Source organism: Dicentrarchus labrax, unplaced genomic scaffold, assembly GCF_905237075.1.
Source record: "Dicentrarchus labrax unplaced genomic scaffold, dlabrax2021, whole genome shotgun sequence".
Taxonomy (NCBI): domain Eukaryota; kingdom Metazoa; phylum Chordata; class Actinopteri; family Moronidae; genus Dicentrarchus; species Dicentrarchus labrax.
In genome coordinates, this window is record NW_026136701.1 from 11,652,162 (window position 1) to 11,672,025 (window position 19,864).

The 19,864-nt window shown below is 42.2% G+C and overlaps 1 protein-coding gene across 3 annotated transcripts; it reads left to right on the top strand.

The window, feature by feature from the left end:
* The first annotated feature begins 2,863 nt into the window (after positions 1 to 2,863).
* On the top strand, positions 2,864 to 18,229 carry onecut3b (one cut homeobox 3b). Of its 3 annotated transcripts, none has more exons than XM_051407089.1 (3): positions 2,864 to 3,994; positions 8,868 to 8,956; positions 13,260 to 13,438. In XM_051407089.1, exons 1-3 carry the CDS (start codon positions 2,902 to 2,904, stop codon positions 13,356 to 13,358), a joined length of 1,281 nt encoding a protein of 426 aa, XP_051263049.1. In that variant the 5' UTR covers positions 2,864 to 2,901; the 3' UTR covers positions 13,359 to 13,438. The 3 variants fall into 3 exon arrangements, with proteins under 3 accessions (XP_051263049.1, XP_051263058.1, XP_051263041.1); XM_051407098.1 differs by having other exon boundaries at positions 8,868 to 8,961; positions 13,260 to 13,345; XM_051407081.1 differs by lacking the exon at positions 8,868 to 8,956 and having other exon boundaries at positions 13,260 to 18,229.
* Positions 18,230 to 19,864: the final 1,635 nt, after the last annotated feature.

Sequence of the window (19,864 nt, forward strand, 5' to 3'; positions counted from 1 at the left end):
GTCTGATGCCTCGTGTTGGCATTTCCTAGAAACACTCAGCCTGATCTCACTGTCAAAGTGAGGGAACGACAAGCACAGAGAAATGTGTTTATCCCAGAACCAAAATAACAAACATGTGATATTTTTTGTTACTGTGACGGAACAATAAACAAGACTTTTCTCTTTTTTCCCCCCAATAAAAGAAATAAGCAGAATATTTTGTTTTCTTCCTCATGGTGGAAAAAACCTCTTGCCTGTGAACCACATCAATGTAAGAAGCTAAATTAGAGGCCGATGCTGATATCATTATTAACTCCATTGGAAGGAGGAGGAAGCATACTGTTTAATGTCCCTCTGCTCAATAGATAATAAAACAACACAGCTGACGTTTATTTTTTCTCTACACATTCCTGGTGCCAGTCATCCATGTGCTACAGGTCGAAGCCTAACCACCGAAACGATCTCACACAAATGCCTCTGTGTTTAGCAAACAGCACCGAGTGAGATTGAAGTAATCGATGATCAATACATCGAACGCTGCGATCAATTTCTGAACTTTAGGGGGAAACAGCTTAACCATGGATCCTTATTATATCCAGAAATAACAGTATGGCTGGGCCGGTTTAATTTATAGCCTGTTTGTTAGAATTATTGTTGACCCGGTGCCCTTAAAAATTACATTTATTATTAAAATTTGTAAAATAAAAGTAGAAGAACTGCGGTGACAATCTGCGGCTCAGTCTTTAGCTTTAAGGTTTATTTGGGGTTGTACGACAGAAGGCCTGTAGCTCGCAGAGAGGAAAATATATTTGCTCGAAATAGAAGGTGAGTGTGTGTCCGTTTCTCACCGGTAATGTTATTAATTCATAAAAATTAAGAAGCCTTAAATATCCACCTATACTTTAAATATATAATTTCTATTCAGGTTAATTTTTAAATCGAAAAAAAATTTTCAGATAATTTTGCAACAAACATCTAACAGCAAACAATATTTGATTTATTTCTTTATTCTATAAATTAAATTACAGTATTGACTATAAGTTGTAAAACATAATTTAACTGTATTTAGTAGGCTACTTCTACTTGATCCTCGTCAGGGTTCAATTAGAGGTAGAATTTGCCATTCTTTCTGGATATGTTCTGTTAATATTTAATGAACCAACTTAATAACACGGATGGAAATAACTACAGGCCCACATATCGTTCTTTTCGACTGATCGCTTCTTATATTTGTCCTGTGCAGCAAACTGAATCACTGAGAACAATATAAAAATCTATAAAAATTAAAAAGACCAACTATTGACTCAACAAATTGGTACAACTGTTTTAAAGCTTCTCTCAAATATCCAGCACACACACACACACACACACACACACACACACACACACACACACACACACACACACACACACACACACACACACACACACACTCGGATAAAACGAGCAGCATCTGTATATCGGCTGAAGAGGAGGATGGTACACTCATCAATCACCTGCACCGAGCCCGGTGCCAATCTGCTCCTGGAGCTGACCGACTGTTCATTTATTTCTGTTAGATAGTGAGCAGAGAGATTAGACAGCTAACACCCTCAACACATGACTGTCTGCAAATTAAATATAAAACATGTAAAATATACAAGATCAAATAAAATAAATATAGATTTCCATTGTTATCTGTTTTATTATTATTATTATTATTATTATTACTACTACTATTATTATTACTAGTGGTAGTTGTAATATAACCTACTCTGAAAACACTGTAAAAGAGGTCTTTACACTTCTGCTACTTTACATTACTACATTTTTAGAGATCCAAGTTATTGATTTATATAAAGTCACAATGGAACCAACTGCCTCATTTGTTTACTTATTTATGTTAAAATAGGCCCCCCATTGTTATAAATGCTGTTCAAACTAATCTCTTGGCCTGTCGCCTTCGGACCAAGACATTTTTTAATGTGCCATCGAAACAAATACAATAAACACAACAATATGATTTAGTTCGAAGACAATTAAAACTGAACTTCCTCTGTGGACTTGGTGAACTTCGCACAAACCAAACCAGCAGGCTGTTCTCTCATTGGTCTGCAGCGCTGGGATCCTAACTTACTTTGTGACCTCCTTCACCCCCTCCCATCCCCCTTTTACCGGCCTGCGCCACGTCATTAATCTCTGTCAATCAATACTTCGATCAGGTTTATCACTAAGCGCATAAATGCAAAACCATACAGTCCGTGGGAAAACAAAGTTTATCCGCGAGGAACTCCTGTATCCGGGATCTGATACTGACTGTATTATACACGTGTTCCACGTCAGGCCGTCACCTGTCTGACTGTCACACGGGGACAGGTGCACTCAAGCTGCACGCGCGCGCCCGCCTACAAACGTCATAGGCACTATGTAACATATTTACATTTTCTCAAAACTAAATGATACCCAGGGTCATAAAGGTGTGCGATATCCGGTGTAAGACATTGTGTTTTCTCCAGCCGGGGTTTCCTCCCAGTGAGGAAGACTATTAAGAAAACTCTGCTCGTACCCGCCCCTCATTTTAAATACACAGAGGCGCGCGCCCATCCCTCTGACACGCGGCTCAGCCTGCTCTTAGTGGAAGCGCTGTTGGACCAGAGATGAGATATAGCCCTGGAGAGCTCCCATCCACATCAATGCAGAAAGCGCCACGGCGCCGCGGAGACGCTCGGTTCTGTACCTTCCTCGGAACATCAGAACTGATCTATACCACGCTGGATTGATCGGAGAATTTGAATCAATGGATTGGCATTCAAACGGTTTGGTCATTTTATCGCTCCAGGAGGGCTAGGGGGGTAAGAGAGAGCGCGCGTCCCTGAGTGAGCGTGAGAGTCAGGAGTGAGAGACAGGGGGAGAGGGTGGGGAGGGTGGGACAGGGGAACATATATGCTTTCAGCTATGGAGCTCACCATGGAGAATCTTCACAGCGTCTCCTCTCACTCCCAGGCGGGAGACCTCATGAGCTCTCCGCACGCGCGGCCGTCGCCGTCCCCCAGCTCCACTCCCCGAAATCTGCTCTCGCACGCTCCCGGCTCGCGGTCAGCCATGGTGTCCGGCATGGCCTCGCTCCTGGAGGGCTCCGGCGGGGACTACCGGACGGACCCGTCTGCGCTGCCCGGACACCTGCACCCGTCCATCAGCATGTGCGAGACCGGGATGAGCCTTAGCAACACGTACACCACCCTGACACCTCTGCAGCATCTACCTCCCATATCCACCGTCTCGGATAAGTTTCACCACCCGCACTCACACCACCACGCTGCCGCCCATCAACGACTCTCCGCGGGGAACGTCAGCGGCAGCTTCACGCTGATGCGGGAGGACCCCCGGGGGCTCGCCTCCATGGGCAACCTATACAGTCACTACCCCAAAGAGATGTCTGTGTCCGGTATGGGCCACGGCTCGCTCTCCCCGTTGTCCAGCGGGCTGGGCTCTTTGCACAACTCCCAGCAGTCGCTCTCAGCCTACGGTCCGAGCGCGCACCTCTCCACCGACGCCAAGATGCTCTCTCCGGTGTCAGGGTTTGAGTCCCACGCCTCCATGCTGTCCCGAAGCGACCAAGAGCACCTGGCTAGGAGTTTAGGGGGCCACGGCCACGGCATGATCTCCAACCTCAACGGCATGCACCACCACCCGCACAGTCACCTCCACTCCCAGGCGAACGGCGCAGTGATGCTGGGGGACCGGGAGAGGCACAGCCATGGAGCCGGGCAGGGAGTAGCAGGGTCAGGCATTCAGGCGGAGGAGATCAACACAAAGGAAGTGGCTCAGCGGATAACGGCCGAGTTAAAGCGGTACTCAATCCCGCAGGCCATATTCGCCCAGAGGATCTTGAGCCGGTCGCAGGGAACCCTCTCAGACCTGCTACGGAACCCCAAACCCTGGAGTAAGCTCAAGTCAGGCCGGGAGACCTTCAGGAGGATGTGGAAGTGGCTGCAAGAGCCCGAGTTTCAACGGATGTCTGCTCTCCGGTTGGCCGGTAAGACACTGTCCTCTCAGTATTATTAGTTCACATTAAAACGGATCAATCTGAAGTAACAGCCCGGTCACCTTCCACCGTTATTTTCCAAATGATTAACAGGCACACTAAACGCGCGCAGGCCTAAAAGATTCAGCACCACGGACAGTTCAACCGGCTAAAACACAGCGCGCAGAGGCACGGCGGCTTCAGCTCTCCTCTTTAACATTAACTCCTTATCTCCTAAAACCTGAAACAAATATAGATTGTTTATCTAAATAGTCTAACTGTAGTGTATTTACAGCTCCAGAAAACAAAGATGTTTGCAATGATTGCTTTGGGCGTGTACATTTGCGTTTACGCGGGCTGTTGTAGATTTGTAGGTCTATATTTTTGATCGGCACACAGCAAATCGCCATTGATTCACAATAAACCTCGAAATAGTTGCCCTCCCACCCACGCCTTTTTTTTTTTCTTTCACCCTCTCTCTGTGTCCGACTATAAACACACACAGCAGCCGGTGGTGGTGGGGCTTCTGGGCCAACTAGTTGCGCTGGAGAAGCGGGGTGACCCCAGGCTGCCTGATCAATACGCCAGTTCCCACTCTCCCTTTTAAATGTGGCACAAGGATCAATACTCGTATCGGAGCTGAAAGACGCAATAACCGCACGGTCTCTCCGGCTTTGCATTTAACACTCAGTAGTAAAAGCTCTAAATTTAGATCAGGTATGATCGCAGGCACTTATTGTTACCGGCGTTTTGGAGGACAGACGTTTCTTCAACAGTGGAGCAAAATGTGAATCATGAATTTCATCCTGATTTCACTGGATTCAAAAACCTTTAAAACAGTGACTATACTGTTCCCTAGTCATGGATATAATTATTATAATTACAGATGTAAAAAAAACAAAACGTTAAAAACATGGATTGTACTATTGAATGTCTAACCCAAGCTGGCCTACATGATCCCTAGATCTATTTCAAAGCAACCTTAAGCTGCATGAACTGTTGTGATGAAATATTGATTGTAACTGGGATGGGGATTGGTAACAGGGACCAGTATAGGCAAGAAAATATAGAGAATAGAGTTCTGATTGATACCCAGGGGAGGAAGTAAAGGAAATGTTGCCTTATATTGCCTGAAAATGTGAGAATAAGGGAGTTCACTGTTGGTTTCTATAACTCAGAATAATAAAAACTACAGTATGTCAATGCATTACAGTAAAATACAACACAGTTATACCTTTGATATCCTTATTTTTAGGAGGACAATCCATCACAGTTTATGGACAACAACAAACACTACAGTATCTTTACAAAGACCTAAAAGTATTAACTCGCCTTAGAAGGTTTTATGTTTTATTGTTTTAAAACATTGAACCAGAGGGGTTTTAATGTGTTTTTACACAGATGAACAGGAAAACAGGATTTACTTAATATAGCTATTGGCACTGTAGATAGATAGATAGATAGATAGATAGATAGATAGATAGATAGATAGATAGATAGATAGATAGATAGATAGATAGATAGATGAGGATTAGTAGCTGTGGCTTTGAGTGTCATTAATAGTGTAGCTCTGTCCTTTCAGTGTTTGCCTGGCTTTGCACATAGGAGATCAATAAGGCCGTTTCCCCTTCCCAACCCCCTTCTTTCTCCCACTCCCTGGTGCTCTCCCTCTCTATTTTTCTTTCTCTCCCTCTCTCTCTCTCTCCTTCTCTGTAGCATATGACAATAATATCACTAATCTTTCTCTGGTTAACCTGGCAACAGGCAGGCAGGTTGTTTTGCTTCAGGAAGCCGGCGCCACGGAACAAAACAAAACAAAAATCATTGACTGAGGGCGAGGAGAGGATGAATGTGAGCTGTTTCATGAAGTCAAACAATGCACACAGCCATTTTCCACTCTCCCTGCTCTCTTACCAGAGCAATCTTTTAATGCCCATCAAAACTGTGCCATGAAAGATTAATATCAGTCCCATATTTTCTGAGGAATCCAAATGGACCAAATTGGGGTGTACAAAAATGCAGTCTGCACGGCTTTAAGTGCAAAAGCGATGAAAAGCAAAACTGACATGTGGAAAAAGAGCTGGAAGAGCTGGGAGATGCCATTGATTGAGTGAGGGCAGGCAGGTTTGGGCTTTGTGTGAACAGCCAGATAGAGGCAGGGTAGTGAAAGGATCAATACCAACCTTAATAATTGATAAGTATAAGGGAGACGGAGGGGAGAGGGGAAGAAAGAGAGAGGCAGAGAGTGGTGGTGTTAGCGCTTGTAGCAGCATCTTCTAGGTAAGCAAAGTCAAATCTGTGGTTAACAGCTGAGGACCACACACCAGTCTCAAACATCACGCCAGAGGGTGTGTAAGTGGTTTTGAAGAACGCTGTTTACAACCCAAAACATCCTGTGAAATATCAACAGCATGGATCTGACAACAGCAAGGATGCTGCAGACGTCCAAGTCAGATCAGAACATATTTAAGAGGCTGGAAAAGAAGCCTTGCTGACAATTTGTGACAAAAGAACTGCAACATTTCTAGTGGAATCAGGGCAGGGAGGCTGGTATTTGAACACACACGCAAAAAAACATCAGAGCTCAGAGCATCTTACAGTAGACAAAGAGCATCAGAGCATCCAACTGCCTATTGAGTCGTAGTAATGAGCGCTTTCTGCTCATGTCAGCGAATCCTCAGAGCAATCCAAGGTTGTGATGTCATTTGATTTTAAAGGTTGCGATGCTTTATGGGGTTTGTAATGCGTCTTTATGGAGGCATGCAGAGCACATTTCACCCAATGTGTGTGTGTGTGTGCGCATGCATGTGTGTGTCTGTGTGAGTGCTGCTACATGCACATGTGTGTGTGACTGGGTTATAGAGTGTGTCTGCACTATACATTGTTCAGGCTTATCTGACTCACTCTGAATCGGTATTGATTTCCTCTCTTCTGCTCTCTTCGGCTCTCTCATTCCTCTCTCTCTCTCTCTCTCTCCTTCCCTCCCTGCCTTCCTCCTTCCTCCCCCCTTCTTTCTCTTCTGGCTCTGTACCAGTATCAGCAAAAGCAGATCCTTTGCCTTTCTACCCTTATTTCATTTCTGCTCTCACTGTAACAGACAGAAGTCATTTTGCATAGCCGCTACTGGCACACTGGTGTGAAATATTTTGACACTCAGTATGAATGAGAGTGAACGTGTCCTGACTTAAGGAAACATAGACTTTAAATTAAAGCATAGTAAAGTGTTATATAACTTGATACAAATCATTAGCTTTACATTACTTTCATGACATAGAAACTCATCAAACTAGATATTTGTGGCACTTGTGACCTCCAAGTCTCAGTTCTAACCAATCATATTATAATTATTTTAACTTAAAACTATAAAAATATGATGCAGGATGTAACATTTAGTTTAAAAATGTATTTCTTCAGTGATGATGTAAAAATATATAATAATTCCCTACATTTTGCCTACTATTGAGAATAAATTACCTTAAGGTCTCCTGATAATAATTAACATAAATATGTAAACAACATGCAGACAATAATATTGTTGATTTGAAGCATCTCTTAATATAAGATCTTACAGTAATATATAATGTGGAGCATCCTTACTTTGCTTTGGTAAATCTTCATTAACTACCTCAAAGGCCTCCTGATGCTGAAGGGACAGTTCCCTCTGATCTCTCTCAGGAGCACATTGGTGTTAAAACCTTTAAAGTTAGATTAGTCAGGGTCAAATTACAACGTTTCACCTTTGTTGTCCATTAGGGGGGATTTATCATACAGAAGCTTGTTTCAATTTTACAGCTCTGCATGTGTGTTTGTCTATTTTAGCAGAGCCTAATTTTAGTGAGACCTCATCAGTTCCATAATTTCCAATTTAGCCAATTTTATTTATTAAAATGTCAAGAAGAAGAAACCGACACAGACTTCGTTTATATTATAAATAAATTCATTCTTAATTAAACTCCAGCACGATGGGTATTTTTTAAACCTAGATTTATATTTAAAATATTTTTTTCAGTTTTTGTTTATACTCTACAACTTCACACTCTATTAATATATATATATATATATATATATATATATATATATATATATATATGTGTGTTATATATCGGTACAGGCCGCACATTTAGTATTTTATGCGAACGCTGTTCTGGTCCTCATCAAAGTAAAAGCTGTTTCCGATAATAAAATTAAAAAAAATAGAATCATCTTCCAGCCAATATAAACCAAAAACGCCGCATTTAAATCTTTTTTATATCCAAAATTTAAATCAGTCCTCATCCCCAATAAAATATGTCTGTTATATTTTATAATAAAACGTTTCTCCATTACATTTGACTGTCTCGTCTTCAGTTCTTGTACGAGAACTCGTTTTATTCTCTTCACTATTCACTTTCACCGTGTTCAGGTTCTTTAAAATCAGCTGCAAATGTCTGACAGAAGCCGGTGCTCTCTGGAGTTAAAATCGACCAATTTATTTTGAGTTGTTTTGAAGTAAATAAATATAGAGTACACAGTTCAGTGAGGAAAAACACATTTAAAAAGTAGCTCTGGGCTCGCTGGCTGTTTATAGACTACACCAATATCTGATAGGCTGTAAAGATGCCGATTACTCGTCTCAACAGGACAACTCAGAGCTTTACACTGACAAATAAACGAAGAGCTTTCAAATAATCCAATCCTAATCAATTGATAGTATTTTTTTTAGACTGAAGGGGCGGTTTGGTTTCCCCGCTGCTGTGTGTTGGTGCGGGTTAATGGTGATTTGCTATTCGGGCGTTTTTACTTCCCAGCAATGAATAGGCCTATAATATGATCAATATAATCAATAACCGTACATCTGAGAGGTGTGACAGAGAGTGATTGACGCCAAACTGTTTCTCGCCTGCAGTAGTCCGTCCAGGGCGGGAGAGGGCCCGTCTCAGCGGACACAAAGCCCGATCTCATCCGTCCGTCCAGGCGTCGACTAGCAGCAGCACGGTGCGGTTAGTTCACCGTCTGCCCCCTCATGCCCCATCTGCACACACACCACACACACACACACACACACACACACACACACACACACACACACACACACACACACACACACACACACACACACACACACACACACACACTGATGTCAATAAGTTAGAGGTCTTTAAGTAAAGACACACATCATATGTTCCTTCAGCTTTAAAGATTTTGTTTACATTGGTAGTTGTCCAATATAAGGTGATGCCTTTTGAGGATTAGAATCATGTTAAACCTGCTTTTTGATTTTTACCACATCATGGGATATAGATAGATGGTATTTTAAGCGTGACTCACATCCACTTATTGGCTTTCATCTCTGTTTAATCGAGCTGTGATACCTTGAGGACATGCATGCCATCTGAGAATCTCATGTTTCCTCCTGCACATTCAACATTTCAAAACACAGCAGGCAGAGAGTCTTCAGACAAAAATCCTATTGTTAACTGGAGTCTGGAGTCAGTGTTATTCAGTCTGTAACACATTTTATCTATTGTCTTTATTAAGTGGCAATTAAGGTGGAAATATAAAGTCCATCTTAGTGACAAAAATGTGTTTTTCCTATTGTTACTTCACTTGGCTGTTTGAGCGTCCCTGTGCAGAATGATGTATGTGCACACACTTTCTTCCTTCATCTGCTGAAGGGGGGGAAAGTCTCTCTGTGTCAGTCATGGGTGAATATGCAAGTTATACAAGTGTGATGTGGAAACTTGAAGCTTTCTGTCCACCCCGAGTTTGGACTTTTTAGTCAAGTAGGAGACAACTTGTGTCCAGTATACAACTTTTGATCTGGAGAGTATTTGCATATTGATAGATTATGGACATTTCTATGAAGGAAAAAAAAGGAGATTTTAATGAGATAATTTAACTTTTTTTGTGGAAAAACATCTGACAAAAATTACTATTATTTCTATATGTCTTAAAACATATTTAAATGACTGTAAATGAGAGATTATTGTCCATTCCAGAGATTTTTTTCAGCCATCTTGCTCTTAGCTGTAGATTTCTGGGCTCTCACATGCACTGTAGTATAACAGACACAAGTAAACCATCATCCACCTACTTCCCTTCTCATCTTCATGTTTTAAGTGCACAGTCTTATAGACAGTGAAAGTGGAGGGAAGTAGAAACAGCAGCCACTTAAGTGATAAAGCAGAGCGGCTCTTAAAAGGAGGCACGAGCACAACTTAACATGCTGCACAGCCAGTAAGTTAATCTTTGGATCAGCAAGAGGTTGAGATTAAGCAAAGTGGCAGTTGCATCGTTGACACCAGGACATATGAAAGGGACGACATGAGCAAGTGCCACTTGAGACTGCTTGTCTCTTCAGAAAAGCCCATTTGGTAATGAGGCAACTAAAGATAGCCTACAACGGTGTGGTTCTCGTCTCAAGAGAGGTCGCTTTAATGAGCAGCTCCCTCTTTACCTTCCCTGTGGTCCTATTCATTGCTGTGGAAAGGGGGGTGTTCGAGAGGGCAAGAAGAGCCTCATTTGAAATGTATCTATTGATTATCTGAAATATGTATTGACCAGGCACAGGCCCTGTGCTAACTCCTTGGTTAGGATGGCAGCTGTGTTGCTCTGCAGGCCTCGGAGCTGCATTCGAGCTGATGGAGGAGAACCAGAGTGGTGTTGGCATTGTAAAATGGCCGGTAGCACAAGTTGTTCGAAAACAGGCATTACATATTAAATTATCACTATATTAGCACTAGCATTCAGTCATTACATTAGGGAGTATTGAGTTTGGTTTGAGACAGCACTTAGGGAGCCGCGAGGAGATTCTGGCATGGCTGGGCCTGAACCAATTGAATAAACGTTCCATGAAATGGTTCTGAAGTGCGGATCAATCAATATGGGGGCTATCAATCTGAGGGCAAATTAAAACAATTGAGAAAAACAACAAGAGGAAAACAGTTGAAGAAGTGGAGGAAGTCCGGAGTGATGTATCTGTGGAGGCTGTAAACATACAACCTACATTTTGCTGAGGAAAAAAAAAATCTTGTTTATTAATTATGCTTTGCTTGCAGTAACAAAGCATGAACAATGGCAAGTCAAACACATGCACGCTCACACACAGGCATGCATACACATGTGCACATTTATATTGATCCCCCCCCCACACACAGTCAAATCTGTTTACTGCTGTTGTCTAAACCTGCTGTAAAGTCATCAATCATTTGCATACACCACCTCCACACTGCAGCCAGCCCATCTCCCTCTCTCCCACCTTTTTCTCCTCTCATCTTTCCCTTCCATCCTCACCCACACACTTCAACACTGGGATAAATATCATTCCTCGTTGTTTCTTTCTCTCACGCACGCCAGCAGCACACATCTCGTGCACGCGGACGCACTTTATTTTTGTAAATGTCCCTTTTTATTTATAACATTATGAGAGGCATTCCTTTGTCCTCCTCCAGAGCTCTCAGACTGGATGGCTGCCACTCTTTTCCGCCACATCTCCTTTGTTCTTCCACAGATAAACAATTTCTCCTCCGTCTGTCTGTCACAGAAGCGCGCTCACGAGCTCTACTCCCCAGTGCGAGCAAGCGCACGCGCGCACGCCACACGTAGCCTACACACGCACACACACACATGCACCTCGGTCTCGCGGATCGATGGGGATCGATCGGGTGGGGAAGGGAGCCCTGATTACTGGACCACGTGTTCGGGAGAAAACCGCGGAAAATCGATCATTGCAGCTTTTTAGGGCAGCAGAACAGAACAGACTCCCTTCAGTCTCCACAGCGAGAGCCGAGCCTACTGACGGTGCATCCAGCCACAGCAGACCGCTTCTTTGTCAGCATTTCACATCACGCTCCTCCAGTTTCACACACAGACCCACAGTGGAAACTCTTTATCCGCCATAAACCTCTTTTTCTTTTAGATAATTGTATCATTAGACCGGGAATTAAACAGAATAATAACAGTTAAACTCGTCACCAGCTACATTGGCCGTCTGTTCTAACTTTAAAGGACCCCATGGTTGGTTTTCCATATTGTAGGCTGCCCATTATCCACAAACTGTACAACCCACTTTACCCCACTGATGACCATTTTTAAAGTCTCCTATAAGTTTTTTGATTGATTTCCTATCTTCCAGGTGGCCGCTGGTTTCAGTTCATTTCACTGCACTTTGAAACTGGCTTTGAATAGGGAATCCATCCTGATGAACACTTGTTTTTTTTATGTTGTCATGTTCAACTACTGGGACCATTAAAAAAAAAACCTCTATCATTTGTGCAGCATTGAAGGACAGTTCAACAATTGGGTATTGATACTCAACTGCTTAAAAGTATGATTTCCACAAGCTATAGGCCTATCATAATATATAATATAAATATAAACAAGCAACAACATCAATTGTGAAAATCATGCTTGTTTTTCTATACATAAAAATAGCTGTTTAACTACTGAGTCTCAAATCTCTGAGTGTTTTTGAACACACTGGCAGGAAGAGCTTTCAAAGCAGTACCTGTTTGAAAGGTAATTTGAAAATTAAGACAACTGTTACCTGTCGAGCTAGTTTCAGACCTCCTTGAGTCGAGCATATGCTGCCTGAAAGGTAGGAAATCAACCTAAAAAGTTTAAGTATGGCAATGAGCAATAATACAAGATAACATTTTAAAGCATAAAACATGCAAAAGCCATGGTAATGGCCATTAAAGGATCCCAAGGGTGGTCTGGTGCTCTGCTTGGAAAGCACTGGTTTAGGCGAGATTGATCTTTTTAAAAGTGGTAACGCGATCCGATATCTTAGTTTTCAGAGTTTGAAAGTCAGAAAGACGTTTTAATTTGGTCTTTTTCACTCACTAGTGTCAACTCACTCATTGCTTTCCTTTCGGCCTTTCCACTTTTCCTATTCTCTCTTTTGTAACCTGTCACATGTTACATGTTATTTTGTGATTGGTTCCTTTCTACCTGTATCATACAGTAATTATGTATATTTACATTTTAACAGTGAGCTAAACACATTCAACTGAAATGTTATAACTCTCATAACACTAAAACATTCATGCATGGACACAAACATTTGCTTTCACTCTCTGATTTGCCCTTTAGCCATTTTAATTCTTCCCTTTATTTCATCATTAGGTGTTTAAGGCATCATACCCTTACCTTGTAGCCATATGTTCCATTATTTATTCCCTTCAACCCTGTATTTTTAAGTCAGTAAGGAATATTTAATGTTGATGACAATAAAACTTCTCTCTTTTATTCTGTCCTCTTTCCTCCTTCCCTTTGTGCCTCCCCTTTCTCTCTCCAGCATGTAAACGTAAGGAGGAGGACAGAGGACGAGAGCGCAACCAGGTGCCAAAGAAGCAGCGACTGGTCTTCACCGACCTGCAGCGTCGCACCTTGGTAGCCATCTTCAGAGAGAACCGCCGCCCCTCCAAAGAGATGCAGGTCACCATCTCCCAGCAGCTGGGCCTGGAGCTCTCCACCGTCTCCAACTTCTTCATGAACTCACGCCGCCGCTGTACGGACCGCTGGGACACAGAGGAGCACAGTCATGGTGTGCACGGCCACGGCCATGTGCACACTCCTCATGGAAACAGCAACAACAACAACAACGCCTCACCGATCCAACCCGGTACCTCTTCTGCAACCACTTTCTCTAAGGCCTGACGGTGGCAGGATGGCTGAACAGATGCATGGAGGATGGAGGGGGGCAGGCGGTGTAACTTTAAATCCTGCAGAGCTACAGGATGTGTAGGTCCAGACTACTCATCTGATTCATCTGTTCAAAGTGCTGATGACTTGTGCAGATGAATCAGATCTTCTCAATGCTCCATGTGTTTTATTTTAATCTGAATGTGACTCTTAAGGGGTTAACGTGCATTTCAAATTGTGACTCTTCAAACCAAAGATCCAGTAGCTTTAAGAGCGTGGCTCTTAGCAAATCTGACTGAATACCAAAGAAAATCCAGCCACAATAAACCACACTGTGGGTCTGTGTTCAAGCCTTGAAAATGGAGGATTTTGCTTTAAGGAACCTGTGCTGGTTGGCCTGTTGTCAGGATGTAAACACACCAAAGATTCACTCATGACAGGGAACCAATAGCTTTAAGACAGGAAACCTTAAGCGGCCTCATGTTGATTGCTGACAAATCAGCCAGAAATCAGACAGCAGATGTGTGTGCAGGGCCATGATCAACCACTCCTGATTTCAGTAACAGACACTGAGGCTGATTGAAGGGTGCGTTTGTGTGTCAAGTGTCTGTGAAACGCTCTCGGCAGGTCCTTTGACCTGCTAACCACATACCACCTCTGCATCGCTGCGTGAGCGCGGGGGTGTTTGTAATTCCTCTGCAGTGATTTGGCCCCACTACATGTCAGAGTAACAGCGCCACCTGCTGTCCATTTAAATGACATCTGAACATGTTCTGAGCATGTAGTTGCAGCTCGTATCTCCAACAGCAACAACAGCCTGCAGTGTAGATTTCTATTAGGATAAAGATACCAATACTCTATATAAGTGTAGCCCTGAAACAAACTGATAAAACATGATTACTCACAAACCCTTTGATACATAGTTGAATGTTTGTTTCTTAAGACTCTTGTCTCGTTGTATGGCGACATGGCCATAGACTGCGTAGCCGCTTGAGAGGTTACTTTTCAGGTTACAAAAGGAGAACAATCAAAACGGGATGACACACATTAAAAAGTGTTGTGCCCGAGTGTAGGGAGTGAGGGAGTGAGGGAAGGGGGTCTGCTCTGTTCTAGTGGCCAAATGCAGAGGTCAAATGTCACAATATATAGTAGGATCCTGAGTGCCAATGATGTTTGCCTCTTTATGATAATCAGAGAACAGGTGCAGCCCGCTCCATCACCGTGCGCCCAGGTGTGTCTGGCCTATGTCATTACAACCGTCAAACTGCAAGCACTACACGGGCACGTTGCCTATTCCATACCTCAGAAAAACAATGATGTGACTGACGTGAAACACAATGGAAATGTCTGTAAATACTCTTTAATTTGATCTCTTTCTCTGTCTTATCTATCCTCTATTTATCTACCCTCTTGCAACTCCCCACCCCCCTCCGTTGTGTCTTTCTTTCATTTTTCCCTCCTTAACTATTGATGCGGGTAATAATTAGTACCATAGACACATGGTTTCTCTCTTGTGACTATTGTGCTATGTTGTGCTGAGACTATATGTAAAGAAGCACCTTGTCGACGAAATGTAAAAACTTAAAGATGAAAAAAAAAAAAAAAGAATCAACATGTCATAGACTGATCCTATGCACAGACTAGGAAGAAATAAGTGAGGAAATGTGCATATTTGTGAATACCTGTGTGATGGACTAGATGGACCTCTTCCTTGATCTCTGAACTTTGAGCCCTTTGAACTGGACTGTCACTGCATTCCTCTGCTGATGGTGTCTTTTGGTTACCATGAGAACCGCCTCATTTCTTTGTGTTTTTTTTCGTGGGCAAAGCCACTTCTTGTGTAGCATCTTCTAGCGGGAGATAATCATATTAGAGAGGAGACGCAGACAGGAGGAAGAAGGGTGCAGCAGGGGAAGCAGGAGCATCAGAGGCCCATCATCAGACTGGAAGGAAACATTTAAGTGGCATTCCTCCGTAGTTTGGGTTCTGGTCGTTACGTAGTGCACTATAACAGATTCCCTGCTGGAGGTGTCGATTAAGACTGTAGTTTTTCAGAGCAGATGTTTGAAGCTCAGATCCAAAGCAGAGAGTTAGTGATGAAAACTGTTGTGTGTATGTGGCTACCTCACAGAATAGAGTGGACTGTGACACAGCCATCAATACCAAAGATACTTCAAAGCCTGCCGTGTTCACACTGGACTTGGGACGTGCAAACACACACACACACACACACACACACACACACACACACACACACACACACACACACACACACACACACACGCAGATGCAGATATGCTTCTAAGTGCACATACACACTTCCACAGAGCAGTCGTGCTGCATGGCAATCACATGGAGGTGTTTGTTATGTGGGAAGAGTTGAGTGCCTTTTTCCTTCAACCAGGGGGTTGGACTGCTCTGCACACACACACACATAAAGTGAAGGGGGGCACACACTGGGTGAAGGGGGAGCAGCACAGGAGGGGTCCTCATGACATAAAGAAGCCTCTCTAGTTTGAATTTAAAGAGCACTTTTTTCACACAATGAGGGGGAAAAAAGATTGTTTACCGCCACCATTTTTTTTGCATATGTTTTTACATGCTGGTGAATCATCTCACCGAGTCCTCTCCACGATACACACATGCACACACACTCCCACCAGAGATATTTTTGTGTAATTTGTAATCCGAGTGTAGGTGTGTGTGTGTATCTGACTGTTTACAAAGCCCTCCCGCTCTCTCATTGGCTCGCATCTAAACTTAACCTGTGTAGCAACCAATGATCTGTCAGTACAGAAATGATGAGACCTTTCCTCTCCAAAAAGATACATGATGCCCGCCGGTGATCCCCGCCCATCCAAACCCTCTTCGCTGGTCCCTCTGTCCAGGGTAGCATCACAACGAGGCAGGCATGTGTAGACAATTCATCTTGATATACCTCAAATCTTTATTGTAAAGGTTAATGTAGTGAAACAATAATGTTTAGCAATGAGAGTGACATTAAAGTCACAGCAAAATGATTGTCCGTTTTTTATTTTATTTTAATTTCTTTAAAGGAGCGTGTGCAGTATAAACTGTTTTATGGTTTGACATCTTTTGAGTTGTTTAATTAATTTATTGTTTGTAGGTTTGCACGTTGTCCTTTTTTGGAATTAAGAGAAAGATTAAAAGGAGGAGTAAGAAATAGGGAAGAATAGGGTATAGGGAATACATAATAATACATGATGAAGTAGCAGTAGGAGAGGAGGAAATCAGTGACGAAAGATTATGAATAAAAAGAAAGGTGTGGTAATTGAGAAAATTGTTTAAGATCAAGGTAAAAATGACACATCAAGGACACTAATTTCTGATTTGCATCACTTTTTGGCTTATTTTGTGTTTAAAGATTGTCTCCTATGTGTGTTAAAGTGATTCCCATATAAAAAAAAGAGAACCAACCAAAGCACCTCTGTCATTAGGGTTGGGATGAGCGATTCTTTTATGCATGGATACTATATAAGTGTATATAAACTGCAGGATGAACTGTACCTCTACAGGTGGAGGAGAGGGGGAGAAACAGGGAAAAAACAACTGGATTTTGGTTTCCAAGTAAACATTATTTTCAGCTCTGTGCTTTTATGTGCTGTTTGTGTATTTGTATAAAATATGTGTATTTGTATCCACTTCATCAGTGTGTCTTTCCTCCTGTTGTAACCCTTCCCTTTGTGTGGAAATAGTCTTCACACTGTCTGTATCTACTCTTTGTTTCATCACACAGGTGTGAGTGTGACTTTGTGTGTGAGCTCCTTTGTTGTGTTCCTGTATTTCAGCTCATCCGTATTTAATCTAAATTCGATCGACCTGGGTGTTTGTCTGCTTTGGGAGCTGGCCGAAGCATAAACACACAGACAGCCAGTCATCAAAATGGCGTCATTTGCTTTTTTTCCTTCAGACAGACCTCAGAGCTCTGGAAGCCCCAGTGTCGATGTTCTCTCCCTCTTCCCTTACCAATCAATCAATCAGAACCAAGTGTCTTTGTGATGGTAGAAGACAATCAATTTCAAATAGAGCAGAGACAAAAAAAGAAGGAGGGAGAGAGAAAGAGAGTGATGGAGGAGGGCAGAGAAACTGACTGGACAGGAGAGATGGGAGGGAAGAAGCAAAGATGGCTCTCAGAGAAATCAGTGTATGTGTGTGTGTGGTCACCTTTAACCTCTGCAGAGTGACCTTTACGGTGGGGGCTAATGCGCCCAGGACCCTCCCCCTGGCTACGGTGGAGGTGGTGGTGGGGCAAACTTGTTAAGTGGACATCCAATCGAACATGTTGATCAAATGCCTGCACACATATGCACAGAATGCACACACGCACGCACGCACGCACACACACACACACACACACACACACACACACACACACACACACACACACACACACACACACACACACACACAAACAAAGTGGTAACCAAGACAGAGAGCCTTTCTTCTGATCTTCATCTCCCAGTAACACAGCGAGTCTGTCAGTCACGTTGGTCTGCCTTCAGGGTGACTCAAGTAATAACTGGAACAAATAATACACCAAGTGAAAACCAGTATGGGTAAATTGTGTTTTGACCAAAACAAATAAAGAAACTAGCAATTGGCTGACTGGCTTTTCATTTTCTGTGTGATGCTTTCTTACTACGGTGCTCTGTTGCCATCTGGTGGTGAAAATAAATGTATGTACACACCCTTGGCCACATACTGGTGTGTATGTTCAGTATGGGTGCAGCATCAGGGCCAAAACTAGGATTTAACTAATACTGAGTACCCCACACCACCCTCACCCCAAAATTTGGCCAGAAATCAGAAATAAAATCTCTATATTTTAAAAATAATTAGATTTTTTATATTGTAGATACCCAGTGAACTGTTTAATTAAACTTTGTGTAGATTTAATTTTCTCTGGGGAGAATGCTGAAGCTGTATTTTATTTATCAATTGGCCATAAAAGAACTCCAATATATTGGCTTAAAAAAAATCACTCAGAAAATACTCACCGTATGTTTTTATCCGGTTTAGCAGGTTGCTAAAGTCAGGGCTGATTTTTGAGTCACGAGTCCAATACTGCTCTTCTAAAAATTCTGACCAGAAACCCTGAAATAAAAGTGTTTTGATTATATGGATTTGTTATTTTTTTCTCACTATTGTTGCCAGCACTGTCCGATCAAACAATGCCCACAAAAACCTTTGCTCTTAAACTCTTAATTCAATTATAATTCAAATTTAATTAAAATCTTAATTTTTTGTGTAAATTTGATTGTTGCTTATTTTGTCATTTTAGTTCTTTGTATTATTAATATTTCTGAAAGCTTGTTTCAAAGCCTTCTCCTGCCGAGAGAGGAATGTCTCTCTCGGCAGGTGGTGGAGAAATATAATGTGGTATTTATTTGTCAAACTAGAAATAGTCAATGCAAAATACAAAAAGAGTCTAAAAATACTTAAATCTGGCTGTAAAATACTCACTATGCTTTCATTTTCTTAAATCTTATCTCCCATGTTTCTAAAACCTCAAAATTCCCTTAAAAAAATGTAAGTACATTACCTCAGTGTATAGCCCTGTGCAGCATGTTAGTCAATAGTACTGTGCTCCAGACTTTGTAGCAGCAGTTTCATGAAGGCCCTTTACTGTTTCAACATGACAATGATCCCGTGCACAAAGCCAGAAAGAAATGGTTTTCTGAGTTTGCTGTGGAAGAATATGACTAGCCTACACAGAGACCTAAACCCAAACCAACACCATTGGAATGAATTGGAACACTGATTATGGCCCTATTCATGGAGACCCAACGTTTTCAATCTCAAATAAATAAAGGCGACATTTATTATATAAAAGGTCGTTTTCGGGGCACACACAGTCATTTTACATGTCTCTGACATGAAGGAAAATGGAAGGAAATGAATGATAGCTGAATTCCATTTAGCTGCTTCTGTTTCAGGGTGCCGATATTGTGCATGCTGGCTCACCGTCACACTGTCATGATTTACTGGGACATTTGAATAGAAAGCAGCCATTGTTAATGTTATTAGGAACACCTGTGCTTTTCCTTCTATGGCAAATCCAGACCCGTGTCCCAAAATCCATACTAATGAATACAGTATGTACCATAATCGTCATAGTTTACTGTTTTGGCAGTTAATACACCAAAATATCAACATACTTTACCACTTTATACTGACAGGAAAATATGCATTATATGTAATGTTGGATGTGAATTAAGCTGCAACTCAGAAAAGCCA

Bases quoted from the DNA above. Each gene is read 5' to 3' on its own strand.
- onecut3b (XM_051407081.1), top strand. From the start codon at position 2,902: ATGCTTTCAGCTATGGAGCTCACCATGGAGAATCTTCACAGCGTCTCC. The intron at 3,995-13,259 runs GTAAGACACTGT...TTCTCTCTCCAG, and splicing joins GTCTGCTCTCCGGTTGGCCG to CATGTAAACGTAAGGAGGAG.